Source organism: Leuresthes tenuis, unplaced genomic scaffold (assembly GCF_036924035.1).
Source record: "Leuresthes tenuis unplaced genomic scaffold, fLeuTen1.0.hap1 SCAF_5, whole genome shotgun sequence".
NCBI classification, from domain to species: domain Eukaryota; kingdom Metazoa; phylum Chordata; class Actinopteri; order Atheriniformes; family Atherinopsidae; genus Leuresthes; species Leuresthes tenuis.
The window spans coordinates 33,150,112-33,170,572 of NW_027325359.1; the positions used below are offsets into that span (position 1 = coordinate 33,150,112).

At 45.0% G+C, this 20,461-nt stretch overlaps 3 protein-coding genes across 5 annotated transcripts in view; 2 read left to right on the forward strand and 1 right to left on the reverse strand.

The window, feature by feature from the left end:
* Positions 1-409: 409 nt before the first annotated feature.
* Positions 410-6,662, reverse strand: usb1 (U6 snRNA biogenesis 1). The gene is made up of 7 exons (XM_072386705.1): positions 6,300-6,662; positions 4,917-5,056; positions 4,645-4,828; positions 4,242-4,295; positions 3,109-3,214; positions 2,814-2,894; positions 410-706 (listed from the first exon to the last, which is right to left on the reverse strand). Exons 1-7 carry the CDS (start codon positions 6,461-6,463, stop codon positions 599-601), a joined length of 837 nt encoding a protein of 278 aa, XP_072242806.1. The 5' UTR covers positions 6,464-6,662; the 3' UTR covers positions 410-598.
* Positions 6,663-7,298: 636 nt separating this feature from the next.
* Positions 7,299-13,274, forward strand: znf319b (zinc finger protein 319b). Its single transcript, XM_072386704.1, has 4 exons — positions 7,299-7,995; positions 8,651-8,697; positions 9,070-9,224; positions 9,306-13,274. Exons 3-4 carry the CDS (start codon positions 9,220-9,222, stop codon positions 11,122-11,124), a joined length of 1,824 nt encoding a protein of 607 aa, XP_072242805.1. The 5' UTR covers positions 7,299-7,995; positions 8,651-8,697; positions 9,070-9,219; the 3' UTR covers positions 11,125-13,274.
* A 2,150-nt stretch (positions 13,275-15,424) lies between these two features.
* The window catches only part of csnk2a2b (casein kinase 2, alpha prime polypeptide b), a 40,067-nt gene continuing 35,030 nt past the window's right edge, over positions 15,425-20,461 (forward strand). For 2 of the 3 annotated variants that reach the window (XM_072386706.1, XM_072386708.1), the window contains exons 1-3: positions 15,425-16,388; positions 16,716-16,827; positions 18,475-18,576. In XM_072386706.1, coding sequence (XP_072242807.1) covers positions 16,285-16,388; positions 16,716-16,827; positions 18,475-18,576 — 318 coding nt within the window. In that variant the 5' untranslated portion in view covers positions 15,425-16,284. The remainder of the gene's footprint in view (positions 16,389-16,715; positions 16,828-18,474; positions 18,577-20,461) is intronic. The other variant, XM_072386707.1, reaches the window with a different exon arrangement.

A 20,461-nucleotide genomic window follows, 5' to 3' on the forward strand; every position in this document is an offset into this window, starting at 1 on the left:
AGCTCTGCAGTGGTTTTTATCTGCTTTGAAGGCTGAGAAATAAAGGTTTTAGTGAGCATTTTTCAGAAAATCCTCAGGTTTTGGGAAGTTGTTTTTAAGGGATATTTAGGTCTCAGTCACTGGAAAACAGGTCTGTCTCTGCACAGTAATTTCTCCCTAAAAGCAGAAAGTTTCAGCAATAGAACAATCTGAAATCAATGTAAATTTAGTCTTTAAAGAACTTTGACATGTTGAGTTCAATCTTTCATCGCTGTTGCTCAAACCACTTTAAAAGATGACAAAGTTCTTCCTCATTGAGGTTTCAGTCCTCAATAAGTTCCTTTTAGAGGCTGTTTTCACCACAGCAGCACACACGTGTCTCAGAATCGTTGATGCTCAGAACCCACAGAACACAAACAGGAATGATTAGAAAACAAGAAGCAAATCTATTTATTTACAGTTGTGGAATCATTGTTCGTCTGTGCTGGGTCACACAAACACGTACGGCTGTTTCAGGGGTTTCTGAACACTGACAGGTCCACAGCGTCCTGTCGGGGCTTTTCGACGCAGCGAGCAGACATAAAAAGAGAACTGAAACCGCCTTTAGGTGTGCTAACTTTCACGGCTCCAGGGGAAAGCGGAACGTCTTGTTTCCCGTCCTGCAGCGCAGCTCTGTGCAGTCCAGCCTCATGAGGAGGGGCCCGTCTTCACGGTCATCCATCAGCCTCTGCAACAGTCCAAAGAGAAATCAATCGGACCATGTGCTGGTAAACCTCGTCTTTGTTCGCTGTAACTTGGGGGGGTTATGCAGCTTTCTTAGGGTTTTACTCGGGGCCCTCAGAAGCCTTGGCCCCATATGAGCCTTCGGGGCCTTCCTGGCAGCTCGAGGCTCAACTATGGAACAACCTGCCAGAGGAAACTTCTTCAAACCCATTTTACAGATTTTCATAGATATCTTGGTCTTTTATTTGTCCATTTTGACTGTTTTTAATATTTGAAATTTGTTTCTTGTCTTTAACTTGTAACCGTTTGTCTAAAGTCTGTTTTAAAGGACGTTTCAAAATGGGAAAAACAGCTCTTAAAAAAGCGCTGATTAGAAATAAAAAAATCGCGTTTGCACGTTTATTCATTCAAACAGTTCGACACATGTCAGTCAAACAGAAAAATATGCTCACTGATTTCTTTTTATGCTGATGATACCCAGCTCTATCTGTCATTCCCACCTGACGACCACACAGTCTCAGCACAAATCTCAGACTGTCTCTCTGACATATCAACATGGATGAAAGCCCATCACCTCCAACTTAACCTCCCAAAAACTGAACTGCTTGTCTTTCCAGCCAAACCAACCATACACCACAGCATCTGCATCCAAACCGAATCCCTATCTCTTGCTCCATCAAAGGTTGCTAGAAACTTGGGTGTCATGATTGATGACCAACTAACCCTCAAAGATCACGTTACCTCGGTTGCTCGTTCATGCTGCTTTGCATTGTTAAACATATGAAAGATCAGACCATACCTAACCCAACATGCCCCCCAGCTCCTGGTGCAGGCCATGGTCATCTCCCGCCTTGACTACTGCAACGCTCTCCTAACTGGTCTCCCAGCCTGTGCTGTGAAACCTCTGCAGATGGTCCAGAACGCGGCGGCGCGTCTGGTCTTGGATCAGCCTAAAAGAACACGTCCCCCCTCTGTTCATTGAGCTCCTCTGGCTGCCCTTAGCCGCCCGCATCACTCAAGTCCCTGATGTTAGCTACAAAGTGCTTAATGGAACGGCTCCATCTGCTTGAATGCTCTTGCAAAGGCTTATGTCACAACTGGGTCCCTCCGTTGGTCGCAGGATTGTCGTCTAGCAGCTCCTACACCACGCCTAAGACAATCCAAACTCTTTCATGTGTCATCCCACGATGGTGGAATGACCTACCGAGCGCTACCAGAACAGTCTTCAAGAAACTCTTGAAAACCCAGCTCTTCAGAGAGCATCTCCTATTCTAGCACTTACCTTGTACTTCCCTACCCCCTCTATCTCTGCACTTTATCTTTCTGCTCTTCCTTCTATGCCTGCACCCTATCTCTGCTCTGTCCCCTCTGACAGAGTCGGACTCCTGGGTTCCTTCTATGTAGTTTATTGTTAGCTTTATATAGCTGTTATATCTTCATTTGTAAGTCGCTTTGGATAAAAGCGTCTGCTAAATACAGAAACATAAACATTTCATTTCATTTAGGAAACACGACACATTTAACACTCACGGAGGCTGCGCTTCACTTGCTGAAACAACTTATTGAAGCATTTCATGCAGCTCAGCTTCCAGGTTAACTCATTTTAATTCAACAATACTTTGTTCATCTCTGAAAGCAAAATATACTGCTGCAGTGTTAATCATCATTAAAGTTATGCTATCATCAGTGTCATTTGTACCATCTGGGTGCTGGAAATGGGCCGACAGAACATTGGTTAACGCTGCTGTATCATACTTTGAAACCCTTCAAAAGATGAAGAAAACGGTTCTTACGAGAACCAGGAAGTACGACCACATCACACCAGTTTTCTGGTTTTTACCAGGCTCTCAAAGGCCTCTCGTCCTGCAAATTATGTGACCTCTGAGTCTGAGTAAGCCTGCGAGCAAAAGAACTGAGACTAAAATCCGAGAGGGCGCCAGACTGTTGGTCTGAGCTGCCTGAGGAGATGAGGTCTCCAGAACCAGTAGTCTCTTTAAAATCAAATTCTTTAGTTTGCTGCTGCTCTGTTCTTGTGTTGTAACATTTACACAAAAAGTGAAAAATGGACTCACACTTCTGAATTAAGGATGCACTGTAAAGGCTGCTTTTACCTGCAGCTCCTGAACGCACCCCTTCATCTTCTCCGTCAGGTCTCCAACACACCAGGCCAAACTCACGTGGAAAGACGGGTCCTAGAAAACAAATCAGGATCCAGATTGAAAAAGTATGGCAACGATTACAACAATATAGAATAAAATACACGATGACGTAAGACAGCGCACGTGGCGGCGGTTCACGAAGAGTCAAAAGCAAAACGGTGGCAGCTCTGAGAGGAAACTTTATGAGAATCAGACAGACAATTCAAAGTGTTTCAGCAGGTTCAAATCTGTGTTTTTCACTACTGACCTCATAAAAAGTGTCCAGTTGAAACTCGGTCATCGTTTTGTCAACAACTCGGACCAGGTCCAACAAGTGAGCCCGCCCAGCCGACACTTCCATCCCCAGGAAAGTCCTGCAGGGGACAGGCACCGAAGAGTGGCTCTTAAACTAAAACAAACTGCTGACTGAGAGTATCCATGATAATCATCCAACTGTAGTTCAGTCTTTGAGCTTCAACAAATCCAGTTTCACTTCATCAGAGTAGATCTGCATCAATATTTAGGGGCTGAGCAGTTATCAGTAAAGGTTGGTCTTCCACTCAGTGAGATTAAGCACTGTGGCGTAAAGTTACAGCACCTAAAAAGAGTCCGACTGTGTTTTTTTACTGAGATTACGGCTTGTTGGGACCCTTCCGCTACAGAAAGAAAAACCCACAACGTTCACTGAAATAACCTGAAACTAATAAAGTGAAAATTAACTTGTGAAAAGCAGACCTTGCTTTTGAATTGAGCTTCAACAGAATCATTAAATAAAATAAAATAAAATAATGAAACTGGCCTGGGGGGAAATGAATCAACTTAACCTCTCTGAGATGGTCTCATGCTGACATATATAGTTTTAACCGTAGATATTTATGTGCTGATATACATCAACTTGGCTTGTTGTTGTGCACATACATCTGAGTGTAAAGAGGAACTTTGCTCTTTGTCTTTTCACATCTTTGGGCTTCCTTTGTTACTTTGACATCAGAACATCAGCCCAGAGAAAACTCTCCAAACATAATCTTTCTTTGCATTCACCCGTTTCAGCCACCTGCTTCCAAAACGCTCAAAAAAACCTTTTTTCGCTCTTTAGCATCTTATTTGCCTGTAGGGTCTCCTCTTTGCTCGCTATACTGACAGAAGCTTCCAGACTAAATGACATCTCACAAAGAGCGAACAGTTGCTCCAATCACCTTTAACTCCTGCAGTTTGGCCATTATGTCTAAAAAAGGGAGCAAACACATTTCTTTCCTTTTTGAAGGAAACCAGCTCAGGCTGCAGCTGGGTCTTTGCACATTACAGCAATATCCATTATTCTATCTTCAATCAATGCGCTGAAGAACAAGAATGTGTGAAATTCAGGTGGACTTTGAGAAGAAGAGATAAAAAAGACCTTACCTCGTCCTTTCAGCGTTACAGTAGACCCGCAGCCTCCCTGCTGTGCACACAAATCTGGCAACAAGAAACAGCTGTGGTGAGAATCCCAGTAAAATCCCATCATTTTCAGAAATATTTCCAGTTTATTCTTTCTGTTCGTTCAGCTCTGATCTTTCTGCTCTGTGTCGTCAAAGGAAGAGCGCCACCATGTGGAAAACTGCATTATTTTCACTGTTTAAGCCAATTTAAAATGATTTTTTATTTCTTTGGCTACCTTTGTCTGGTCTTTTTATGTCGGAATCTTTGTCAGTATATCCCAAACTCAAAGTGAGTCTAAAGCGGTTAATATATGACTGAAATTTTAAAAAAGAGCCTCAATTCACAAAAGAGCACTTGTCTGCAGTTAAATGTCAGACAAACCAACCTTTTACAGTGGGCCAGGCTTGCCTTCAGGCTCTGTGTGAAGGGCTGGATCCAGTGGTGTCTGAGCACCACCGTCTGGGACAGGCTGAGGTGGAACTCCTCCTGTGGAGTCAAAACAACACCCCGAGTCCCAGCCGTCAAGAGCACCTCCTCCAACAGCTCCTCAAACTCCTCCTCAGGATGGTCTGATGTGAAGGGAGAAAAGAAATCAAACACAAGGCGACAAATCAGACGCTAGGATGCTTCTTTTGTCCTATTTCGGGTGGCTCTTACATGGCAAATAAACATAAGTGGCCCAGTTTCCCCTCTCATGCTTGAAGGAGCGGACACGTCCACTATGAAGGGAGCTGTCTTCAGTTTGTAGATCCACTTCATCTGGAAACATGGTCAAGAGGCAGCCAGGGAGCGGCAGTCTGCAGGAAACCCAGCCAAGATGGAGGCACTCAGTTCAGTTCCAGCCTAAATCAAACAGGCTGAATCATTTACATTAATATGTTTAACCAGTGACAGCTCACTGACAGATATCGATCAGAAGAATATCTTAAGGTCAATGGAAGATTCATCACACAATATTCTCATGTACTATCAGGCAAACGTTAGAAATGTCAGAGATTAAAGGCTAAAGAAGGTTTATTCTGATGATGTCATCGACTTTAAATTATCAATTTAACGAAAAGTAACAAGTATTTTCCCAGTTAATGGATTTTTCTGTAAGAAGGATGTGAATAGTGCCGACAGATGTAAAGCATTTGACAAAAAGGTCAAAACCCCAAATATATGCACATCTTCATCACATTGAGAGAAAACTGCGACAGTCTGAGGAGCTCAAATCTGAAAATGTTTCTCATTTCTAATGAAATACGGAGTTCAGTTTGTATCTTAATACATTATTTGTGTTTCCTATGATGGATTGTAATCACAGCCCCTTCTCAGGTAGCTAATAAGTTAATAAATCCCGCCATATAAATAAACTAATTGATAATATGAGGAATGAGGCTTCTCATTGGTGTCCTGAGCTGTGAATCTGCCTCTAAAACATTATTGTTGATGAGTACGAGCAGCATGAACACTTATTTTTAGAGTTATTCACAAATGATGCCTGGCTAAAGGTGAAGAAACCTCAACAGCCGCAGGACTTTATTTTTTAGTCGTACACCCCATGGTGGTGATGACAGACTGAAGACTTGAAACTAAATTTCTAGAATCCGAACTGTGATCACCACAGAATCAGGTGAGTTTGAGGGTCAAAGAAACCAAAGAGCAGCTTGTAAACCGTTTGGAAGTGATTGACTGAGAACAAAGTTCCACAAAGAACTTCGGAGGTACTTTTAACCAATATAAAAGAAATTTGAGATGTACATCCTTGATCTCCTTGAATGGAAAAATATGTTTAAAAGTAGTAATTTCCCATCTAAAACACATAGAATTGATATCAACCAATCACTATATTAACTTCATATAACCACAACGTTTAAATAAGTTTAAACAACATTAATTCGAACAGAAATCTGTAAAAATGTGGCCTGGTCACCGAGTATGGACCCTAAAACCTGTCACAGTTTGTGCTTCTTATGTAAAGTCTAAAAGTGACTCATAAAACCACAGAAGAACTTTAAAAATCCCGACTCTAAGCGGGGGCTGCCCCAGTCTTAACACCTTGTTTTGGGGGCCAGCTCCTCAGTTTTTACTTTCTTCTTCTCCGTGCAGTCATCGCTACCACCATCTTCCTTTTGCCGCTTTCGGGAGCAGCTTTGGCTGTGAGTTGTCGTCGCTGTCGCTTCTCTTTCGTCCTCCGAGCTGCTGCTGTAACCAACCAACATCCCGAACCATCAGGGCATCGTTAACATGTGTGAGTCGGTGGGTTTAACATTATTATTAAGGCGACAACTCGGGTTCGAAAAGTAACTTCCGGCGGATTTTGCTAGCACTTCCGATGTAAACATCTATTGCAACGCCAGTTTGGGTCCCGGAGCGACAGCTTCTGTCGCTTCAGAGTTCCGCTTCTCAAAATGCTTTTTTTTTTTAAATAAATTCTTCACTGATTGCTGATTGCTCTCAAAAAACAAGAATGATTGTTACACTGAGCGAGATTAACTGAATAAATTGGCAAGGAAAACACTGTTTGTGAAATACTTGAATTTCAGTAAATAAAGTGAATGCAGTAACTAAAGGTTCCGACTAACTGAATTTGAATTTATTTGTGTGTAAAGAGTAGATTAACACAATAACATATCTTTTTTTGCTGTGCTAAATACAAATGGCCGACATAAAATATTTTCTCACGTACTTCCAGGTATTTTTACAGCACCATGTTTCTGATGTTAGATTTTCATATTACAAACCATTCACGTTACTTCCCTTTTATTTTATTTTAGACTTTATTATAGTGCTTAATATTCATGTATATTGCAGATATTGTATTATATTAAGCCTGCTGAGGTAGTAACCTGTGTAAGACTATGTTTTTAAGTATTTGGATTATTTTGTTGAATGTGCATAACAACAATGAAACAGTCGTCACGACTTAAAATTTTTATTAACCGCTTTTACTTATTATGAATGATAAGTTTTGCCAAGTGTTACATTCAAACCATCACACACTAGTCTGCGTGTGCGTGCATGCGTGTGTGTGTGAGAGTGTGAGCAGCCAATTAACTCTTAGTTTATTCATGTTCCCGTGCGCGGGCAGGGGCTCCGCAGCTAGCCGATAGCTAGCTAACAATTAATAACAAAATGCATATCTTCTCGCCAGTCGAGAGGACCCGTCAAGAGTCTGAGAAATGATGCCGTGACACGAAGCCGTTAATGGGTTGACTCTGGAAATCGCGGGACAATTTCCGCCCGTTTTAATGACCCTTCATTTTCGGCCCCTGGAACCTCAGTGCTCGAACAACAGAGCATCCGAGAGCCGTTCGCGGATGAGAAGACGGGACCTCACGTTGTTTGTGGGAGCAGCTAACCTACAACAGATTGGTATCAAACCGGAATTTCTCAGCAGACTTTACTTGAACGCTCCAGGGATGTAAAATCGGGATTTTCCGTGGTTGTTTACACTCGCGGTGCTAACGTGTCGCCGCCGCCGTCCCCGCTTGGTTGCTGTTTGGCGGAGGCTAGTCGGGCTAACGCCGCCTCCGTGGCTGAGTTAGCAGGTGGCTAAGCTAGCGGGCTAACCCATCCTGGTTACTGTGATCTTTGCCTGGAGACGAAAAACGTTATGATGCGCAGACGCTTCTACTTTTACCGCGAATCGTTGAGCATTTGGATTTCTGCATAGACAGGGGTGGAACTACACCTCCAATATAAACCATTTTAATAAAAAAAAATACACCCTGGTCGTGTTGTCTGTTTCCAGGTGAATATGTTAATGAGCACACTTGCTGCGTTGTTTCAGCTTTCACGGATGATGCACATTCTCATGAACCCTTTTGTTTGAAATTAATCATATCGAGACATCATTATCTAGTCATTTTAAAGAGTTAATAATCGCAAAATGTTAAGAATACACCCAAGCTTGTGTGCATGTCTGTGATTTGTGGATTAGAAATGTAAAGGCTGAGTTTGCATTGTAACTCTTCCGTTGAAAGTCATATGTACGTTTAGTTTTAACAGTGGAGGAAATTCTTAGACATTTAATTTTATGCTTGCTGGTGAAATGTTTATAAATTTAAGTTGGAATTTCTGTCTTCTTATGTAAGAGAAACCACATGTTTCTGCCACAATGATTTATCATTTAATGAATTATGATTCGGGTAAAATTTCAGTATTCTCATGCAGATTGTTCCCCCTTGAATATTATTTCCTCTGAGTAACACATACAGCCATTTTTTACTTTCTGTCTTGAGTTTGTTGCAGAAATCCTTTCTGAAGTGAGCCATCATGTCACTGACTGATGCTTTTATATGAAGTCGTGCAGAAACGCTGGACTTTGATTGCTCAGATATATATTTCTGCTCCTGTTCAAAAGATATTGCTCACTGACTCATTGTGATTTTATTTTTCTGTTTTAGAAAGTATGCACAGTGCAGCTACGCTCCTGAAGATGACCTGATCTAAGGTACAAATGTTATCCTGACATTAGCAGGCAAACTAACAAACAACACTGATAAGAGTAGATGGAAAAAAACACCTTTTAAGAAACATTGTGGTAATAATATCTTCCATTTTCCTCCTGGTTCCCTCCTGGTATGAGCTTCCATCACCAGATGTGGTAGAAGCTCATATGTCTTGTATTTTTGGAGTTAAAAGTCTTGGTACCAGAGGAAAAAAGAACCATTTCTGTCCTCGTGTTAGAGTAAAAATATATTTAAAGGTCATTTATCAGCTTCTTTCGTGTTTGTGTTGTACGAGAGAGAATTGCAGGTGTTGTCAGAGTCAGCAACTTGTTTCTTGGTGTGCTGTTTTGACACTGATTGTGTTTTTCATACAGATGGAGTGAAAGCAGAGGATTTCCCTCCCCCTCTCCCAGCATCTGGTCGTCGGGCAGCTTTTCTTCAGCACGTTCCAGTTTCAGCCATCAAAGCTTCAGTCACGGCCTCTTCACCGAGCACCCGTTCCATTCTCCAGCACCTCTTAAAACATGGAGTGAGTTTTTTTCCTTTCTCTTCGACAAATTCAGAAGCCTGCAGCCCATTTCTCAACGTGTGTTCTGTCTCCCTTTCTTAGTTGGGCCACTCCAGCTGCCAAACTGAATCCTTACACCCGAGCTCGCATGACAGAGGCCTGGCAGCAGCACGCTCCACCTCCTGTCGTCCACACAATCCCTCCAGGAGCCGAGAACGCGCTGGGCTGTGCCGTGTATGGCATCGTGCTGCAGCCGGACGCCACGTCGCTCCAGCAGCAGCAGCAGAACCAGCATGGACAGCACAGCCAGCACGCTGGCAGCCAGCAGCACCCTCAGGCCCAGCAGGCGTCCTTACAGGTCGGGGCCGAGGGAGTGCACAAGTGTGGGGCCTGCGGACACGATATCTCCCACCTTGCAAACCCACTTGAACACCAGTGCATGGTGACTCAGGAAAGGTCGTTCCAGTGCACCCAGTGCATGAAGATTTTCCATCAAGCCACAGACTTACTGGAGCACCAGTGTGTTCAGGTGGAGCAGAAGCCCTTTGTGTGTGGGGTGTGTAAGATGGGCTTCTCCCTTCTCACCTCTCTGGCCCAGCACCACACATCACACAACAGCACCAACCCAATGAAGTGTTCGATATGCGAGAAGACGTACCGGCCCGGCTCCTCTGGTAACACAACGCCAACCTCCTCCAACAGCTCGCAGCAGCCCTGCAGTGACGCTGTGTCAGCCAGCAGCAGCTCGTCCATCCTCCCTTTCCCTTCGGCTCGAGACCGGCCGTACAAATGCTCTGTCTGCCAGAAAGGCTTCAAGCACCTGTCGGAGCTCACGCGGCACGAGAGGGTGCACACAGGCGAGAAACCCTTCAAATGTGACGTGTGTGAGAAGGCGTTCAGCCAGTCGTCACACCTCCAGCACCACCAGCGAACACACAGCAACGAGCGGCCGTTCAAGTGCGCCGTTTGTGAAAAGAGCTTCAAGCACCGCTCCCACCTTGTGCGCCACATGTACGTGCACTCCGGGGAGCACCTGTTCAAATGCAACCTATGTGAGCTGCACTTCAAGGAGTCGTCGGAGCTGCTGCACCACCCCTGCCACCCGCAGGGTTCCCGCCCCTTTCGCTGTGCCACATGCGGGAAAGGCTTCAAGCGGCCGTCGGACCTCCGGCAGCACGAGCGCACGCACTCAGAGGAGCGGCCCTTCCACTGTGACGAGTGTCAGATGAGCTTCAAGCAGCAGTACGCTCTGGTGCGCCACAGACGCATGCACAAAGACCCCTCGGACCGGCCGTTCAAGTGCAACCTGTGCGACAAAGGCTTCATGCAGCCCTCCCACCTTCTGTACCACCAGCACGTGCACGGCATGGACAACCTGTTCAAATGCGCCTCGTGCCAGAAGGAGTTCAGCCAGTCAGGAGAGCTGCTCAGACACAAGTGCGGCGAGTCGTCGAACACTTCGCCCGACAAGCCGTACAAGTGTGACGTCTGTGGGAAGGGCTACAAGAAGAGTTCCACGTTACAGCGCCACCAGAACTCGCACTGCCAGGAGAAGCCCCTGAAGTGCTCGCTGTGCGACCGCCGCTTCCTGTCCTCCTCGGAGTTCGTTCAGCATCGCTGCGACCCGTCACGGGAAAAGCCTCTGAAGTGCCCTGACTGCGAGAAACGCTTCAAGTACTCGTCGGACCTGAACCGCCACCTGCGCGTGCACACGGGGGAGAAACCCTTCCAGTGTGACCACTGCAACAAGGGCTTCAAACAGCGCGAGCACCTGACCAAACACCAGAGCACGCACTCCAGAGAGGGCCAGTTCAAGTGCGTCTGGTGCGGCGAGCGCTTCAGTGACTTGGGCTCTCTGCAGGATCACACGGTGCAGCACACGGCCGATGGAAACGGTTACAGCGTGCCACAGTGCATATGAACCCTTTACTACTTTTCCACTGAACACTGCCCCCCCCCTTGGCTCTTTATTCAGCCTAACATCACTCTCATTCAGGGTGGTTCAGGCTGTTTTTACTGCATTCATTTCCACCGTCTAACCCCTCCGGTTATCGTCACTCCACATGTGTGTGGAACACTTTCTCTTCTTTTTTTTCACCCCTCCCTCAGTAACAGCAACGCGGAGGCTTCTGCCTCCAAACTGTTCGGTAGAAAAACATCTTTTGTCCAAATCAGGCAGCCAGTGTTAAAGAACTTGGGCAGTAAATATGTTTATAAGAGTGTTAAAGCGAAGTTGCACCTATCTGTTGTTCCTGTTCTAGTTTCCACCAGCGGGGGGATCGTCCCTCGTCTTTTCTCTGCCTTACCCACATCTTTAGTTTGCTTCCTCCCTCTCAGCCTGTCGCTGTTTAGTCTCCAAACCCCTCGCACACACATTGATCTGTCGGTGGTTAAGTGAGGATGATTTCCTCAGCAATAATACCTGAGCAGTCTTAAACCCTCGTTCCTGTCTGCGTCCACGTCTCTGGGTTTTAGTTCTGACACCTTTGGAAGCAGAATGAGGAGGATTTGGGAATGTATTGACGTAATTCTAGTGAGATGTTGACTGAAGGCATGTGTGTTGGTACTAAAATGCCGCTCTGATGCTGCACCCTGTGGCGTGCAACTACCTAATCAGCTGAAGTTAACCATCAGCAAAAGCACTAATGGTTCCCACCATCTTCACCTGCTAATATATGATCGTGAAATGAAATATGCATACGTCTGACTTTAATGGTGTATTTTTCATATTTTCCGGCGGCGTGCTGGTCATACGGTGCGGCGGTCGGTCGGTGCTGTCGGACCCACAGTCCCGCTCCTCTCTCAGCCTGTACATACTGTGGACGTGTGAGCGTCGTCTTTCTTAAAAAAGAAACGTTTTTTTTGTATTCTTGCAACTTTTTACCAAGTGAATCGTTTTGACAAATGCTCTTTTTTTCTGTTGTTGCTGTTGTCGTTGTTCATGTCGTCCATCCCGTGATTGTGCCAGTAAGCAGCCGCGAATCTCAAAGAGAACGCGGCGCACGAGTCCGAGTGTGTGAATGTAAACGGTGAATTCTGTCAAACAGGGAAAAGTGGACCGAGGAGAGTGGTCTCAGCGGACCTGCGCCTTGTGTTTCCTTTTAAACCTCAAACCTTACTGGTCTGTGAGCAGGACGGCCCGTTTCCTCTCTTCTTCTGTCGGGGGGCGGGGGGAACGCCGCCCTCCTCCTCTGAATGCTATGAGATTGTTGTTGAGCTTAAAAAGCTTCTCGGTTTACACTCTTTGGGTCTCGCCTCCCTCTTGTACAGCGTTGATTTAAGGTTTGAGTGCAGTATTGAGAAGAATTTCTTGCAAACTGAGATGGAATTTTCTTTTTGTTTGAGCCTTAAATGAACGTCTCTGTGCCTCCATCTTTGCTTTCTGTCGCTGTCTTCAGGCTCTTATCAGCCATCGTTTTCACTTGATGAATCTGGTATTTGCTGACTGTGAGAAAGTTATGTTATTTAATCATTTCGCACTTGCTTATATGATATTTTTATCATGACACTTAAAACTGATCTGGATATCTGTTCCTGGAGGAGAGTCCAGGGTCTTAGAGCAAAAAGATGTTTATTATTTGGCAGAAATGGCGAAAAAACTAAAAAATTGGCTCCATGTGTTTCACAAGCTAACTTTGCACACTTTTAACTGTCCATGAAGGAAGGAAAGTCACATGTTCAAAGCCAAAGAATAAGCTGGGTCCAGCCCGGCGGTTCTGATCCGAGCTTTATTTGTCAAAACCTTTTCGATTGGGGTTGAAAAGATCGGGTTTCTCCAGTAAAAGCACAAACTCTCTGATGAAGGGTCATCGCCCCCCTCCTGTTTCCACAGCCCCTCAGACCCTGGTGTCTCCTGCTCTCTGCATGCTTCCTGTGTTTCTGTCTGAGGAACAGGTGCCCCCCCTCCCAGCTTCCTGTAGGTGTTTCTTTTCAGATTTTACTGTAATTCATGTGAATGATGTTGAAGACAAAGTTTAAAAAAGGTGTGGCGACTCATCCATTCATGCTAAATTTATTGGGATGTATGTAGCATTCACTACACTCAGCACTAACAAATAAAACTTTTTCATTTATATACTTATGAGTAATGACAGTGTTTATGTTTGCCTGGATTCTTTTTTAACTTTAGCTCTTGAATTACTTCCTTCAGAAAAGTGAAATTTCATTCTTTCGAGCTGCTTTTTGGCAGCAAACAAATGGTCCATTGTTTGCACAAATGAATTAAGGATTCCAGGATTTGTTGATTAAACTATAATTGAATTGCACTATATTTCCCCTCCATGCAGCTGCTGTGCATTTATAACTGTGGCCCGCAAAGGGAATCTGATCCGAGCCGCCATGTTACTGTTTATTCATTTTAGATGTCAGTGAGTCACAGACAGAAGTTTCCCTCTAAAAATCAGCTGTTAATCACGTCACAGATACAGAACTGTAACCAAGTGTCGAACCAGCCCTCATTTCTTTATTTATTGTTAGGAAAACATTAAATTGGTGCTGCAAATTGTTGAAAAACTGGAGTTCTGAGCAGCTTTAAAGTGAATATCTGGTCTGAGCTCCTTTATTCTCCAACACAGCCTGAACCCTCTGAGACGAGCTTTCTGTCATTTCTTTAAGGAGTCTTCAGGAATAGTTCTCCAGGCTTCTTGAAGGACATCCCAAAGCTCTTCTTTGGATGTGGGCTGCCTTTTGTTCCGTTCTCTGTCAGATGATCCCACACTGCTTCAATAATGTTGAGGTCCGGGCTCTGGGGAGGATTCATCCCTCCATAAGACCTGTTGCCACTGATTTTCAGTCCACTTCTTGTGTCATTTGGCACAGCTCAGCCTTTTCTCCCTGTTTCCCTTCCTTAAGAAGGGCTTCTTGACAGCCACCCTTCCATGGAGACCATTTCTGATGAGGCTTGGGCCAACAGTAGATGGATCAGCTGAAGGTCCAGATGCATCTCTCAGGTCCTGTCAGGTCACAGCTGGATTTTTTCCTCTTTCTTAAGGACATCACTTTCAGATCCTGTTCATCTGCTGTAGATAGTTTTTTAGGCCTGACTCTTCTTCTTTTGTCCTCCACTTGTCCAGTTTCCTCAAATGTTTTAAGGACACACTGCACACCATGCTGAGATATGCCAAGTTTTCAGCTAATAGCTCTTTGGGAATCACCTTGTTGCTGCAGAAATCCTATTTTCTGTCTGTCAAACTGTGTTTTCTTTGCTGTTTTTCATAGATGCAACTAAAGAAATGGGAACAAATGATGTGTCTTTGTGACAGGCTGCTGGTAACAAAGTGCCTAAAGATCCAGTTTAAAATGGCTTCTTTGCTAAGTTGTCTGTTCTGTGTCGACACAACACTGGTTCATCCCTTGAGTTAGGAGCCTTTTTTCTCCCTGAATGGTTCAAAGGTCAGAGTTAAGTGGCTTAAATAAAAAAAAAAAAGACTGGACTGAAAATGATTTAAAAAGCAGAAAATGTCCAAAGAAACACTTTGAAAGACCTTCGGAAAGTCTGGCTGCTTGGAAGGAAAATCTATAGAAATGAGGGGAGACTTTTCCACGATACCACAAGTATAAATGAAGGATTTAAAAAAATAATAGATTGTTTGTCTGATCTTTTTTGGTATTCAACTGGTATTCTTTCTGGCTGTAATAATATAACACGTTTCAGAATGAATGACATCTGTGCAGGTTAAACACTGAATTCTACCTAATTAATTACACATTAATTATATTACTATTAACCTTAAATGTAATTAATAATAAGGAGTGAATTTCCTCCATAGTTTCCATTACTTAGAAATATCTAATAAAAATAGTTGCTTTAGACATCTTAAATTAAACATTTTAATTAACTTATTCACAGAGCACCTTAAATCTAAATGCAAACATTGTGGCTACAAACTGAATGTGTCTTTTATGGTAATTTGAATTATAAAAGATACAAACACAATCATGAGAAAACCTTTAAACTCATCATTTTTCCCCTGAAAATCTTATTTTTCATTAAATTGGCACCAAAGAAACACCATAACACAAATTGAGAAACATAAATAAATTGAATAAAAATGAACGCAGGGATAAAATTAAATCATGTAACTTTTCTAAAAATAAAAAAAGCCTTTTCCTGTTTTATTATATTTTAAAATATTTCACAGCGCCTTCACTTCCTCGTCGCCAGGGGGCGCCGTTGCCCAGGTGACTACCCAATGGCTGTGGTTTTCTTCCTCACCCCGGCAACCAGCGGCTTTCACATCCGGGCGGTTCTTCTGCTCCTCTACAATCGCAATCCGCCTCCCTTCCCTGTGCTCTTGACCGGGGAGGTCCGCGGCTGCCGAACAAACTCCGGAATCCCGGGCCCACCGTCAGTATCTGGCAGCGGGCCACCGAGGAGCTGCTTCCCCGCACAGTCGGTCGCACATGACGTGGGCTCCGCCGATGGTGGTGCACGGAGCCGAGCGCTCCCCGTCGGTGCGACATCTCCGAGCTGAAGTAGCATCGCTGGCTAACGTTAGCTAACAACATCGATCTCTGTGCTGCTCCACCCCCCTCTGCCTCCGGTCGACCCCGCTACCGATCGACAGTTGATTGATAGCAAGCACTGGACCACCGAGGAGCCCCCCCCACTCCCCAATCGTTAAGTTAGTTCAAGAATCCCACCCGTTTGTACTCGAATTCGGGGCCCGTAACGAGGGCATCGTTAGCTAAACCCGTGATTTTTAGATCAGCAGCGCACTTTTCCTGCTCCTCTGTTGCCTTGAAGGGATTCGTTTCTTCTACCTCAACATCCCGATGCCTCCACGTCCCGGTGTGTAATCTCAACAGCACTATTTTTCCCCAACTCTTTTCACCCCGCTTCGAGCTCCACCGGCTGCTCTGCCTCTTAACAATCCGACCAAGGAGCGCTGACTGCGGCGCTCATCTCTTGTTCTCCCCGCTTCCTTGCCTTGTCTCCCGTCTTCAAGCCAGCTGGCTGGCCTGTTCCACTTCCCACCCACACACAGCTACCCTCCCTCATTTCCCTTCCAGCATTCTCCAGTTGGCCCGCCATCCACACCCCAGCAGATCTCCGTGACACCCGCCCCACGGCGTCCGAGCCATGCCGGGTCCGGTGGCCGGCAGCAAGTCCCGTGTGTACGCTGACGTCAACACGCTGAAGAGCCGAGAGTACTGGGACTACGAGGCCCACGTACCCAACTGGAAGTGAGGACATTTCAGGTTACTTGAATTGCATGCATGTGATGACCACAGCAGATAATGGATGTCAGTGGAGGGGGCGGAGAGAAAGCGTGGCAGATGGGTGTCTATTATTGTAGCTGTAGCTGTGAGGGTGTGATGACACACTGGCTGCAGCCTTCCAGCATGTCAGCCTGCTGTCTGACGCCTGCCTCCTACTCACCTCCCCATCTTCACCCTGATTGTTTTCTTGCCAACCAGAAACAGCTAACCTCTCAGCGAGGAGGACTCTCAGCAACAGATGACTAAACTGCAGGCAGAGGCTGTAAATGTTTTTCCTGTCTGTCTCCATAGCAACCAGGAGGACTACCAGCTGGTGCGAAAGCTGGGCCGAGGGAAGTACAGCGAAGTGTTTGAGGCCATCAACATCACCAACAATGAGAAGGTGGTGGTCAAGATCCTGAAGGTGAGCCAAAGTGTTTTCTCTGGTTTTAGCTCCACAGTGGAGAGCCTTTTCCTAATTACTCCAAGTCCCACCTGATCACAAGCTTATCGATAAGTCTTCTAAAAGCAAATGAAGTGTTCTCAAATGATGGCGAGACCCCAAATTGTTCTTTTAAGCTATTTTATGTAAGAAAGATTTGCCATTTGGGCTGGAAAATAATTCTACATTCAGTCAGTGTCTCACAATGAGAACATAGAATATAAATAAAGCATCAAAAACAATAAATCCCAGCTGAAGAAGAGCAGGAAAAGAGGGCAGCGAGGCAGTTTGCTGTGAATCCACGCAGTAGAAGGATCAATATTCACATCAATAATGAAAATAATCATTCGTTGCAGTAGATCGATTTTAAATTACAGTTTTTTTTCCAACAGGATTAATTGGATCTAGTTTTTGCTTGATGGTTTGAGTGCAACAAACACAACTTTAGAAAGTTTTCCTCTCAAACGCACATCAACCATCCAGACGAGAGCATTCGATCCTTCCAGACCAGGAGATGTAGACAAATTCAAACTTCTGCTCTTTATATTAAGCAGGATTAGTCACGACTGTGATTGACTGGAAGTAACTGTTCGTTACACCTCGACTGGGCTTAATAGCAGATATTAAAAAGTCTTTTTAGCCCTTCTTAAAAGGTGGCTCATGCTGGGTTGGATCAGCAGGAGGGACGCTGGAAACGGGGGTCAGTTGGAAGATTGAATCCAGTTTCACGGCGTTCATGTTTCTTCCTGAATGATGACTGGACTGTACGTACGTAGCTCTGTTCTAGTCTAATCCACCTGGGTGTTCCCTCACAGCAAGAAGGTTCCTGGTTCAAATCCCGGCTGGGGCCTTTTTGTTTTCTTCGGCTTCCTCCCACTAGCCAAAAACTCGCATGTTAGGTTAACTGGTGTCTCCCTCACACTCCCTGTGACGGTGCATGGTTGTTTGTCTCGTTTTTCTCTGTGATGGCCTGGCGACCCGTCCAGGGTGCCCTGCCTCTCACCGAATGGCAGCTGGCTTAGGCTCCACCTCCTCCTGCAACCCTGAATTGGCTCTTGAGATCCGTGAGTCGGTGTTGATGTTCCACGAATAAACCCGTTAAAGTTAAGAGCAAACCGAGCTGTGAATGAGTGAAAGCGCCCAGCTGAGAGAGGCTTAGATTTCATCAGAGAACATGAGCCTCACACTCTCGTTGGTGAACTGGTAAAAACACTCATAAGTCACATCCCCCAAGAGTCAAAGATGTTTCCCAGCTGTTTCTAAACTAATTGAATTTTCCTCCCAGAGGAACAGTCACAGCAACGTGTCCCTCCTGGTGATCCAATGTAGCATCAGCTTTATTGAACAGGTGGTATTTAAACCTGATTCTGATCATCAGATATAACTTTGAACCTAACTTCCTGCTGCACCAGCAGCCGTTCAGGCACAGAAGTTAACACTGAACCCTAAAATAAACCGAGGTGTCACAGCTGTGGAAGTCGGTGATTAGACTCACCAGAATCAGGATCAGCTTTGCGTCTTCGTGGGATTTCTGCTCTTTTCTTTTTCTTGTCCTCTAATTTGAGACCTCTGTGTGAAATCTTTCTGTGCTCGTGTTGCTTTGTTTTTGTATTTTTGGGAACCAATCAGCCGGTGAAGAAGAAGAAGATCAAGCGAGAGATCAAGATCCTGGAAAACCTTCGAGGAGGAACCAACATAATCCGACTGGTGGACACAGTCAAAGACCCGGTGGTAGGCTTGTTCTTTATTCATCTTTTTCTCTGTTTCTCTTGTGAAAAACATGAATCGTGCCGTTAACAACTCGTTTCTCCGTGTTTTAGTGGCGCTGTAATGACTCCTGGAATGATTCTAACGCCTAAACCTGAACTGAAATCAGAAAAACAACGAGCTGCATTGTTTAACGTGTAGAATCCCTTCAGAGTGAATCAGTGCACGGGCGCTTTGGTCCGTGAGCGATGCTCAGATTGTTGCTGACGAACCACAGGGCAAAACTTTTGACTTACAAATTGATCTACATTTCTACACTCAACCCTGGCCGAAGACTCCCTGGAGTCCTTGAAGGTTTTTAGTGGGATTCACATGAAGAGGGATTACATCTTACCTACTTTGCCTGGGAATGCCTTAAATATTCCAGGAGGAACTGGAAAACATTACCTGGGTGTTTGATGTATTTAAAGCTGCTTTGTTTTACTCCTCATTCTGGGAGCATTGTGATTAATACTGTATAAAACATTAAACAGGGCTCTGGAAGAGCATCATTAGCTCATTTAATTCTTCTGTTAAGTGAACTTTATCACCAATTATAAGATTAATAAAAGAGTTTCGAGGTACTGCAAAGAACAGCTCACTGAATGACACATTTTCAGATCTATGTGGCCCAAAACAAAATCCCAGGGTTGTGTTTTCAGATTTTGAGTCTGAAATGACTTCAGATCCCCAGACGTGTGCTTCCCTGATGAAGCGGCGCTTTGCTCCTGCAGAGCGTGGCGCAGACGTCGTGTCGCTGAGTGATTATCAAACATCCAGTTGGGATGCTTTTTATTTTCACTGTTCGTTCATTTAAAGTTCTGTTGTGTTCTTTTTATCAGAGGTTCAGAAATGTGGAACCAAATTAACTTTGAATTAAATTAACCGGTGCATTATGGATCGTAAATGTTGGAATCGGTGCCGGTAGATGTTGGATCAATACATATCGGATCGGTGCCGGTAGATGTTGGATCGGTGCCGATACATTATGGATCGTAGATGTTGGATCAGTACGTGTCGGATCGGTGCCGGTAGATGTCGGATCGGTGCCGGTTGGAGGAAAAGAAGGATCTCTGCAGTGAAGTGGTGTCCTGCCTTGTGAAAGGGAAGCGTATTAAAAGTCCCTAAAACCTCTGGATGCAGGATCCTCCAGAGGTTTCCAGCTGTGCATGAAGCTGTATTTCATTTTCAAACTCTTTTATTCACTGATGAATGCCACTGGATGGAGTTCTGGATGGTTAAGTCAGCCAGGAGGGGCGGATGGAGGTTTGGGGCTGGAATAACAGGTGGGATGGGGGGGCCCCATTTCCTGCTGTGCTATAAAAGGAAGAACCATTTTAAAGGGAGAATAGCCACATTCAGACAGAGCTCTAAGAACGCAGTTCTAAGAACTGTCCTTCCCCAGGGGAACTGTTTCATTTTGCATTCACACATGAGTCGGGGACCTCGACAGGGACTGATGTGACGCAGCCGTCTGCGACAGACGTGTTACTTTAGCGCCACTCAACAACAAAACAAAACCCGGGAAAAGTAAGGAGAGAAGAAAACAACAGCACCAAGGAGCTAACATGGTTTATGTTAGCTCCTTGGAGAAGGAGCTAAAATGGTCCCTCGTTCCTGAGGGCCGTGGTCCCTACTTTCTGTATGTCCGAATGCACGAAAAAAAACGGCCCTATTCCTGAAAAGGTTCTAGGAACTGAAAAAGGTTCCTACAGTGGGAATGAGCCTGATCAGATCCCCGTCAGGTCTGAAGTCATCCCAACGTCAGAATTGAGTGAGTCTGTCCTGATTTCACACGTTTTACTTTGCGCAGCTTGTAATTATTTTGGGTCACAGCTTCGGTTCCAGCTGCCTCTGAGCTGTCTGGGTT

Coding starts and splice junctions, on each gene's coding strand:
- usb1 (XM_072386705.1), bottom strand. CDS start 6,463: ATGTTGGTTGGTTACAGCAGCAGCTCGGAGGACGAAAGAGAAGCGACA. Junction 5,057..6,299: donor GAGCTGGCCCCCAAAACAAG/GTGTTAAGACTG, acceptor GGTTTCCTGCAG/ACTGCCGCTCCCTGGCTGCC. Junction 4,296..4,644: donor AGCCTGGCCCACTGTAAAAG/GTTGGTTTGTCT, acceptor TCTTGTTGCCAG/ATTTGTGTGCACAGCAGGGA.